This window comes from Phaethon aethereus (assembly GCF_964289735.1).
Source record: "Phaethon aethereus genome assembly, chromosome: 13".
In the NCBI taxonomy this organism is placed as follows: domain Eukaryota; kingdom Metazoa; phylum Chordata; class Aves; order Phaethontiformes; family Phaethontidae; genus Phaethon; species Phaethon aethereus.
Window position 1 is genome coordinate 3,066,406 of NC_138589.1, and position 10,871 is coordinate 3,077,276.

At 44.0% G+C, this 10,871-nt stretch overlaps 1 protein-coding gene across 1 annotated transcript; it reads right to left on the minus strand.

The window, feature by feature from the left end:
* Positions 1-3,184: 3,184 nt before the first annotated feature.
* OSGIN1 (oxidative stress induced growth inhibitor 1) lies at positions 3,185-8,823 on the minus strand (the record flags this gene model as incomplete). The annotated part of the gene is made up of 5 exons (XM_082005859.1): positions 3,185-4,494; positions 5,151-5,242; positions 5,578-5,769; positions 6,082-6,218; positions 8,739-8,823. The coding sequence occupies 5 exons, from the start codon at positions 8,821-8,823 to the stop codon at positions 3,501-3,503; spliced, it is 1,500 nt and encodes a 499-aa protein (XP_081861985.1). The 3' UTR covers positions 3,185-3,500.
* Between the last annotated feature and the right edge of the window lie 2,048 nt (positions 8,824-10,871).

Consider the following 10,871-nt stretch of genomic DNA (forward strand, 5'->3'; position numbering starts at 1 on the left):
ATCTGAATTGAGCAGAGCAAAGAGATGCTTGAGGCTTCCCTGACTGACCTGCTCTGGTCACCGTGTCTGCAGAAGGTTCCCACTGGGCAGCGTGGAGAGACACCAAAGGACTTGCGGGGGATAGAGAAATGAAGCTGAGTTGTCTCCAATTTTAAATAGCCAGCTAACTCACCGAGGCAACCTCCCAGCTGGGCCTCATGGCAATGGAAATTGCAGCAGTGGAAACAGCAATGGAAGCAGTGGTGAAAGCGCTTAGCATCTCACCCAACAAAGCTGCATCACTACCACAGGTGGAGCTCGATGTGCAGAAGGCCCAAGGAAAGACAATTTTTTTTCCTGGTCCCATCACATGCTGTAGGTCAAGGTTATAATGCGCGGGTGAATTCCACACATAACAAAGCTGGTATCTGTTGACTCTCACAGCCGATTGTTTTGGAACAATAATTCATATTTGCCTCCCTGGATACGGAGAATTAAATAACAACTTGGATTAGCACCGCGCAGCCTTGCCCCGAGGACTTGTTGATGAGTAAACCACCACTTCTGCTATTCAGATCCTCTGCTTTGACATCCCTCCAGGGCAGAAAGTAGGATATTTTCTAAGTGTCAGTTGTGAAAAACCACTTCCCTTTCTGATCCTCCACAGGGCAGGCAATCAGCTCGGCCCTCTTGGGCAAGAAAGCCGGCTATTTAAAACACGGTCACCCAAGTTGCCCTGACAGAGGCACAGGCTGCCGCCCTAGTTCGGAGCTCCCCAGTCCACGGCAAATTAGATCACTGTAACGCAATATGGGATACAGGAATGATCAGTACGAACACTATGACTTTGACCTCAGTGATGGGAAGAACAGCATTTCACTTGACACCAGTCTTATGCCCTTATTCCCAGCACACTCTGATGCCCCTTGTTTTTTTAAGATGCCCTTTGGCTTTTGTTCTCTACTGCGTTTGCTTTTGATGCAGGAATTTGAGACCTAGCCAAAAACGGTATTTTTAGAAAGGTGAACATTGATCACTGATTTTTTTTTTTTTTCCTAGTAAAGGTCAGTTGCAGGAGAGGGACAGCATAATCCTGCACTGCTTGGGACCTCCTCTCAAAGAGCATAAGGCAAGATTAAAGGAGTACCAGCCCATGTCTCCTGGGGAGTACCAAACACATATATGATGGTACAGGATCACATTATCCTTACTCAGGAATCCCTGTATTGCCAGGATAACCGATTCAGGGGAACAACTGTCACCTCACTTAAAGCAATGCTAACAAAGAGAACCCTGGGGGCATTGCCAACCCCTCTGACCAGCAAGCAATTCCAGAGAGCAGGAAACTCACCCACACCACCCCTCTGTGCCTCCAAAATCCTGAGGGCCTTCCAGTCTTAGCCTTCAAAGAGTGAGGACTGGTGTTTTAAACACATTGAGCTCAGAGCTCTGCAGTGGGTAAAAAAACCCCAAAACAAAACAGCAAAACAATTGCCACCCCCCGCCACCCAAAACGCAGTAGATAAGCTGCAATAGGGACACTTCAACCAGTGAAGAAAATACTCCACAATTCTCAAAGGTGGTCAGATGTTGAATGGGGCCATTACATTTTGATAGTGCAATCTCCATCCTGGGAGATACTCAAAGCTTTCCCCATCAAGGCACTGAGAAACCAGGTGTAACTTCAAAGCTTGCCCTGTTTTAGTGGGGTTGGACCAGAAACCTTCAACTGTCCCTTCTGATCTAAACTGTCTTATTGACTTACTGGACTAGGCCCCGATTTGGGATTTTTCCAGACAGGAGAAGACAGTAGGTAACAGGAAACAGACCCGAGATCCCCCAGGCAAGAACATGCCTGGCAAATAGCTTGGTTTGCTGTTGTGTTTTAGGCTCAAAAGAGACACACACTGCCAAAGCAGTCGCCAAGGGTTCTCCAGCCTACTGGATAGAGGAAGGTACACAGAAAGCAAATCCATAGTGTTGTGCTCCTAGGGATAGGAAAGATGCAGGATTCAGCAGGCACAAACCACACCCTGGTGCTTGCCAGGAAGCTGATGAACAGTTCATTAGATTTTTCTCTAGGTCAGAGATTCAAAGTCAGAGTTCAAAAGCAAAACACAGACTAAACCCGAAATCACTTTATTGAAAAATTTCATACAAGAACATGGCAAAAATATTCAAGTGCGATACAGCAACACCACAGACAAGCTCCTTCTACATCTCAGCTTGAGGCTGATTCACTTACAAACAGCCACTGTCTCCACATACTCAGCTTTCCAGAGACACGTGCAGCATCCTGTCATGTCAGTGAGTTTCAGTGCAGCACGGGGAGCAGAGTCTGTCTTTATATCAAATAAGATTAGCTATGACTCTGATTTTTTTTCTCCTGCAAGAGATATGAAAGGCCCTGTAGGCCTGCTGAGAATGCTGTTTGCAACATAAGGCATTATTCCCACCCACCCCAGCTCATTCAAAGCACTGACTGAAAGCCTGTAACAAAATATTTTGCCAATAAAAATCTTGTAGAAAACTAGTATTAAAAATTATTATATATAGCATAAAACTATCAAAAAGTGACTGTGCCATCTCCCCTTTAGACAAATAGTATTCTTTAAAAAAAAAAAATCACATTAGAAATTTACACAATATATAACATATCGTGTCTTTCTGAAATACTCTGTGCAGCAGAAGCCCCATACAGTACTTGGGCAGTTACAAGACAGACCAGTAGCTCCCCTTTAGTTCTGCTGTCTCCACAGCAGCTGCCAAGAATCTGGCCATCGCAGTTTTAGGATTTAGGAAATAGAAAGCTGCAAGATGGCAAACCAAGTGTTTGTAAATCAGTACCATTCCCTCTCAAGAAGGAGAAAAAAACCATCACAGAAATCTCTTGTTTAAAAGGTATTACATATTACTTCTTCCTGGTGTCAGTGAGACAGTACAGTTTTAACTGTCCTTGTGTCAGTTTTTATTTGCAGAGTACCACTTCATGTGCCAGAGAGGTACCTGCGGCATCTTTCAGTGATTTCTTGTCCAATAAGAACATAGAGCTGAGCCACAGGGGCAAGTAAAACCATGTCATCTTACTTTGTTTCATGGGAAAACACTGTAAGACACTGACAGACACAGGGCTGTCAGCCTGCTGTCTGAAAATAATTAAGATTGATTGTTCCCCAATTCAATTTTCAGCAGCCTGGAAGGTGTTACATAGAGCAATCACTCTCTTGCCCTCTATTTTTCCAGGCACAAGATTCAAAGCCCCTGTGGCCTTCACGCACAGCTATGCAGGAAAGGAGCTGAATCCCCAGGGATTGAAGGTACTGCCATGTGTAAAACCCACTCTGTATTTGGTGACAATCTTCTCAAATAACTCAGCAAGAACTTAGTAACTCTCTGCAGAACCTTGGAGAATACCTGGAGTGGGCTTCACATTTGAGGATGTACAAATCAGATGACTTGCTTCTCTAAGAAAACAGCAGTAACCCATTCGAACACAGTCAGCAGAGGGATTTTTTTTTTTGTTAGGGGGGATTTTTGTTTGCTTTCTTTAACAGAGAGCTGGCAACAGCCAGAGCCCCTCCCTGTACAAAGCGTACAAAGTTATCTCCAGCTAGAGGTCCTAGAGCATAAAGCCCTTTCTCCTGAGTGCATTCATAGGTGAATGGGTCAACATCTATGGGATTCCTCTTTGGATTGACTGGTTGGTCACTGTCCATTGCCAAGTCAATGCCATTATTTCGCAGAAAGGAGAGGTTGGGATTTGAGCCAGTTAGAACAAGAGCCATGGAAATTTTATAAACTTTCTGGTAGCCATTCTTGTCTTGAAAGATACATTTCTTGTCCTTGCCAAAGGATAGCACATGATGTTCAGGAAGGCTAACGTAACAGTCATAGGGCCCAGCACAAGCAGCTGACTGTTCTTTCATCATCTGATGGACTTTGTGGTATTCAGGGTACATCATTTTGGGGAGCTGGTTAAAAATAAGACCTGGATCACTGACTCGTCTCCGAAAAACATGGATTACTGGAATATTGCAGTGGTGAGCAAAGAGAATTGCATCAGCAGCTGTCAGACCAGCACCTACAATCAAGACTGGATCAGACATGATGCCAATGCTGCTGTTCTTCACTGCTTCCTCTAGGGCAGACAGCTGATGATGGACATAAGAAAGGTTCTCTCCCTTGACCCCAAGCCAAGTAGGACTATCGTATGTTCCTGTAGCTAAGACCACATTCTCTGCATAGACGGAGAAGGGCTCTTTATCACCTTTCACAGTTTTGAAAAATCCATCCACCTGAAAGACCTCCGTACTTTTCTCGTTGAAGTTCCAGAGTGAGTCACTATTCTCGTGCAGATCTTTCTGTGAGTGGTTGGAGATGTTCTCTGCACTCACTTTCCTCACAGAGGTCACAACAGTACCACATCTGAAATTCTTCTGCAGTCCTTTCTTCATCACATAGTGTTGGTAATATTGAGCAATGTCTTCTGCTGTGGCTCTATTGTTTCTGAGGCCTCTGTACAAAGGTCAAGCAGGAGTTAAGTAAGAGACTGGAATTTTTCCCCTCTTCCACTGAACGTATCCTAGAGCCATCCATCCCAGCACTACCAGAGAAGACTTATCTAGTTTCCCCGACTTCAGCAAAGTTATTCCTGGTATACAGAGCTAACACTCGGGTCCACATGCTGTTGGACAGAGGCAGCTTTCTCTAGCATGAATCCCATCCCTAAGAACATGGTTGTTCATTTATGCCTTCCTCCCACATCTTGCTTCCATTCCATTTTTAACTCCCGGACCTTTTAAGATTAATTGATACACATCTCCAGAGCACCTCAGAGACTGCATAGTAGTGGAGCTTATTATACTTGTCCTTGGGGACAACAGCAGTAGACACAAGTCAGATGACCATGCCTTTTCCAAGCTTTATTCAGAACTCATGGTCACTGTGATCCATCTCCCCAGTGGGTGTTGAGGACACATTCCAAGCAGCACTGCAACTTTACCTGAATCACTGAATGCAAAATGGACTTTTACTGGGGGGACAGGTGGGAGAATATCCTTTCTCTCACTAGAATCATCTATAACAGATAGGTAGCTATATTCAAGAAGTCCACTCCAGGTTCCCAAACAACCTCCAGATGTTTGCAAATAATCACACCATAAATATCTTACCTTCTCTTTTGCTTTAGCCAGTCCTTGAATGGGAGATCCGGGAGTCCCATCCATTCCCCTCTGCTCAGGGTAACCATAGAGCCCTCGATGGACTGGAACAAGAAACACAGTAAAATGACTTTCAGTTATTTAATGTAAGAAGTGAAATGCAATTTTGTCATGTTTCAATATGGCACAGATCATGAAACAAGCAATTTCCTCTGATCTGCTGTCACGATGAAACCATCCACGTTCTCCAAAAAGAACAGTAGACTGGAAATATAAATGCCTCTCATGCTTTTCTCCCTTTTAAACTTTCGCTTGTCTTATAGACATAAAAATCAGACATGGCTGACTGGCATATTAAAGCAGCTTTTGCCTCTCCGGTCAACATACTTGGCTATCTTACAACATGCAGACCCAAGCAGTTAGGCTTCAATTCACGTACATGCCAGGCACCTCCAGGAGCGTTTCTGCCAAGGACCAGGTGGGGGATGGCTCTGTCGGTCTCATGCCACCAAGTGAGGACAGATTCTGCTGTTCCACCAAAGTCTGTGTCTGGACGCTGAAGAGTATCAAATAGAAGAGCCACAGGGCTGTGAGATCGTCCCTCCAAGCCTTCAGACAGATACTCCAAATCCTAAAGGAGAGGCAGATCAGATGCTTAAAATGCATGTCCTGCCAGGCAGACTACTGTTTGTTACTCCAGTATTTCCAAACCAGTGGTTTTGGTGTTCTGGGAAGCTCATTTACCAGCATACAGACTCTGTTATTACCCAAGGACTACGTCAAGGAACTTGGTAGCAATGCAAGGGAGATCTAGACAACTAGAAGTTCTTTGCTTAAGGCTCATTCTGTCGGTGTACTTTGAAAATTCAAATGAGGTTATCACTTATAATATACTGCTTAGGATGCTTTACTGTGATGTTATACTGCTTCTCTTTACACAAACCTGGTCCAAAATGGAGATATCTGGCGCCTCTTCCAGTTTCCTCTGAAGAATGGGATGAGGATGAAGAGAGTCTCTTTTGAAGTAAGGGATGTAGCCTGAGAGCAAATAGGAGAGACAGATTCCTGAAGGTCCATTCCCTAAAAAGACACAATGGAGAAGTATTTATACTGCTGCAGGTAGAGCAGCCCTTTGAGAAGTGTTTCTAATATCCAGACTGATTCAAAGGATATGACACTGTTGTAGATACAGCAGACTTTCTATTCCAGGTTGGCCACTGACCTATTGGATGGAGTTGGGGAAGTCATTTTACACTCATATGTCCCCTTCCCTTCCTCAGCTGCATCTATTTGCATTGCAACGTCCTCAGAACTTACTGAAAAGACACTGGGTTAAACAAGCCAGAGGTTAACCTCACCTGAAGCTCAAAATCTCTAGCATGCTGATGAATTGAGTTATTGCTCATTAACTTCTTCAAAGGTTTAGAAACTGGTCACATACTGACTGGGTGCCTCAGCTCTCCTGGATGCACATTTCACACGACTGCAGAGTAGTTCATTGTGCACAGGATACAGAGTAAATCCAGAAAAGAGACTGACTATTGAAGTGAAGGGGAAACAGCTCTGCTCAGGAAGACATCCCATCTAATAAGGGATATCTGGCAACAGCAGTTTTGACTAACAGGTCTTGAGGATACTTTCAGATGGGAACCAGCCCTACCATGGTACTGCAGGCAGTGTGTTAAGGAAAAAAGTCTCTCTGCCATGCCAAGACAACCCCCTCAGAATACAGCACTTCTAACGGAATTGCTGGATGACTGAACTCCTGCTGACCACCCCAACAGCCAGTGGAAAAACTTGATATATGTGACTCCAAAGGCTGGTGAGAGTAGCCGGTGGAAAGTTTTCACATGGCTGTTCTCCAGCATGTTTAATGTGTTACAGTGTCTGCATAACCAGGTGTCAGCCTCTCTGGCTGCTCAGGCTTTGCTGCTCACTAGTATGTGACTAACCACCATTACATAATGCAGTGACGATGTAGGGGAGGAGAGCTGAAGTGACACAGCAGCCTGTGTTGACACAGTGCCCGTGCTGCATGTGCAAGCAACTGGAGCAAAGGCTGCTTCTTGGGGATTTGAGAGGGAGGGAGGCTCAGGCTGTAAAGCTAACAGTGAGCTGCACCATGTGAAGGGCAGTATGTGCGACAACTGGGGCCAAAGTCTGCTGTGCTGAGCAAGGACCAGCATCTGAAGGTCAGTGTTTGGAATATTCCACTTGCAGGAAAGTTACCCAAAACCAACAGCAGCAAAAATTAAAAGCAAACTAAACTACAACTATAGTAAAATATAACACTTTTCAGATTACTTCTTTGCTTAGAAAGTACAAGGAGGCACCTAAGTCAAACCTCATCACCTGAGGGCATACCACTCAGCAACGCATGCAGAGGATTTACTCTGAACCACGTCCAAGTTTGATACGGATGGTCACAAGTACAGATGCCTCTAGGGCTCAAACTATTCTAGAAAGCAACTGCTTTCATCAGGCTGCCAGCACAGCGGAGGGAGCCCACAGCCTTCCTGGAGCAGGGCCTGGGGAAGTAGCTGGAACCTGTGTGCAATGTCCAGCTGCAGTGAAACAGCTGAGCTGCTTCAGTCCAACAGCCTCCTCAGAGTGTGCATCTTCACACTTCTGAGGCTTTAGTGACATCTCCACACTGGATCCCTGTATAGGTGCACTAGGGATGTGCCAAAATATCATCCCTCCCACCTAAAGACTTGTAGAACTGGGCAGTTCAAAGGCACTCTCAGACTAGAACCTGCTGCCAGCAGCGTCCTTGTCAAACTCAGTTAGCAAGGATCAAGCGTGATTTATGTGGTGCACTAACTTTGGACTAGCTCTCTCGAGTGCTATAAATTAGATGACAGATAAGGAAGGAACCCAGCTCTACAAAGACATTTAAACACATGCTCAGATGAACGGCGTCCAACACCTGTGCTTGAGCACAGCTCGTGATCAGTCACAGAGGGGAAGGCACTGACATCACTACCTGTGCTTTGCTCCAAGAATCACCTCACATTGCAAAGCTCCCCTCTTGCAAGGGAGACAAGACAGTTACTATATAACCTGTTTTCTAAACTGGTAGAAAACCCATATCTTTTTACCATTCTATTAAGTCTGTACGAAATCAGTGTAGCTGACTTGCACTTGTGAAAATTCTCAAGAAACTTTAACAGCATCTGGAGCACTTTCTAAACACACACGATGGGGAAAAAAGATCACACAAACCCACCTCCAATTCAAGCATTATAGATAATCACTTCACAGCAAGTTGATTATCTGTCATGAAGAGGTTTCAAACCCTTCTAAATATCCAACAGAGAAAAACTAGGCCCAGCTGAACTGATGCCCCAAAGGTTACCAAGTTTACTGTTAAGAGTTATGTGTTTTAGTTTGTCAAATACCTGGTTCCCTACTTCCCACAACTCTTAGTGGTCTTTCTCTTAGTACTAGAGAAAGTTTGGCTGTCAGTGAAAGGATGCAGAAACAGTGGTCAGACATTTCTGGTTTGAGTAAGAACAGGTGGAACAAAAGCTGAAGACAGCAAGTCCAAAGCAACAACAGCACGAGAGAACACAGTAATGCTGGCAGGGGAAAGCTTACCTATGATCACGACAGGCAGTGGCTTAAACCCACTCTTATTTTGGGGTCTGGTTAATAACGCATACATCTTCCTGTCCGGAAGCATTTAGGTCCTGGAGTCTACCTGTTAAAACAATTAAGTTTCAAATTACTTGCCTTTTTTTTGTTGTTTTGACAAAAACCCCCATGACTTTCTACAGCCCACAAACCCAGGTTCATCTAAAGCACTATCCTTGCATTGCAGACCACCACATTACACTTCCATACTCAGGACAGGCCTACTTATCTTTTTCTCCTCCTGCCCCCAAAACCAAAGGATGATTCCCTGATTATACACCACAAAAAAAGGGGAGAAAACCCTTATCTTTCTCTTCCACACATGTTCCTCCAAAACAGCTGGCAACTTTGGTAACCCTCTGACTACAGTAACTGAAGTGTTGCAGCTTGTTAACGAAAAGTTCATTTCTGCCCATACTGCGTAGAGAATTGTCATAATTATCATGAACACTTCGTACTTTTGAAATCAACTTGGGAATTTACTGATAAGTAGAGCAAACCTCACTCAAGACTTCTGCCCAAAGGCTGGAAATCTCCTAGCTGCATTTTCAAATATGTACCATTCCATCAATACAGGGTTTTTTTGATAAGTGCTAGTTTAGCTCCTGAACCTTCTTTCTTTATTTTCCAGAAAATAGAGAGTTCCCAGTCTGAACAAGTAAATAACAACAACAAAATGCACATCATAATTATCTTGGAGACTAAGGTGTCATTAGAGGGGAATCCACAAAACTAATCTACATCGTTATGTAGATATTTAATGACCAGCGAGCCAAAGTTTTTTGCCATTCCTGCAGGAATCCCACCAAGTCAAATAATGACGACTTTAGTTTTCCAAGGATTTCAACTATACTGTCACTAATCCAGAGAAGTTAAAAGCTATTTTTACCACAATAAACATGAGCTTTTTGAAATTCAGCATAAGCTTTTCAGTTATTCTACAGAGAATACAGTCTTTCAGAAAAAGATCATTTCTCATTTTGGAAAGCTAGGTAAAAACCCACTGAATGGCACAACTTGGTCAGTAGGGCATGCTCTCCACACCCTTTTCAAGCGCAGAAAGATCTTTGGCAAGTGCACTGCACACTTCCATAAGGTCTGGCACATCACTGCCTTTGACACAGGTATTGCAGCAAATATCATCCGACAGTGTAATGCACCACTTTAAGCCTGACATTTACATCCCCAGCAGTTACAGTAACACCGTTAAGACCCTGGTGATTGAGTGAGCAGTCAGAAAACCACAGGTGAAATTAGGATTTCCAGGAGGAGTCTTGTAAGCGCATTTGCCTGCAAGGATGTGACAATTCTTACAGCAGTATACAGCCATCACTGGGCTAGACAGAGCTATTCTGAGGGGACTGGGTTCATCCAAGCAAAGAGGCACATAATAAGGCTTACAAGCTGAATTCAAAACTAGCAGCTTTGTTCAATTTTTTGGATCAGTTTAACATTGGTTGCCTATTACCACTTAAAGCATTAGTCTATGACTCTGATACATTTTGCCTGACAGTGCAAGAACCACTTAAAAGACGTAATAGTCATGCTTTATCATTTAAGTCATTTCAAGCATCTAGCTTTGAAGAAAGTTGGATTTCAAGGAAACTTAGGTTCCCGATTTAATTGGGACTCAAAGGTACAGAAGATGAACACTTCCCTGTGTTGTGTCCATACCAAGGCATACATCAAGCCCTTAAGGCATATTTAAGCCAACCCTTCTAGCTGCAGGAGCACAGCCTAACTGCCCAGCCTTTTGGGTAGGTTCTACCACATGAACCAAAACCTGCACCACCTTCAGCAGATTGTTGTGTAAATTTACACCCAAAAAATTCCCTACCACAAATGTCCAGAGTTGCAACTGGTAGAATTCAGCACTAGCACCTGGGCTGGCCAGAGACACCAAAGGAACAGGACACTGGTGTGACCAGTAAGGTGTTCCCCCCAAACCAGCTAAACCATAGCACCTAAAGGTTTTCTCCGTGGTAACAAATCAATCCCTCTCCACAGCTGCACTACACAAGCAGACAAGTTCTTATTAACTTTTCTTAACACAGAGTGCACACCTTATTTCTGTGAAACTATTGGGAGTATGGAAGA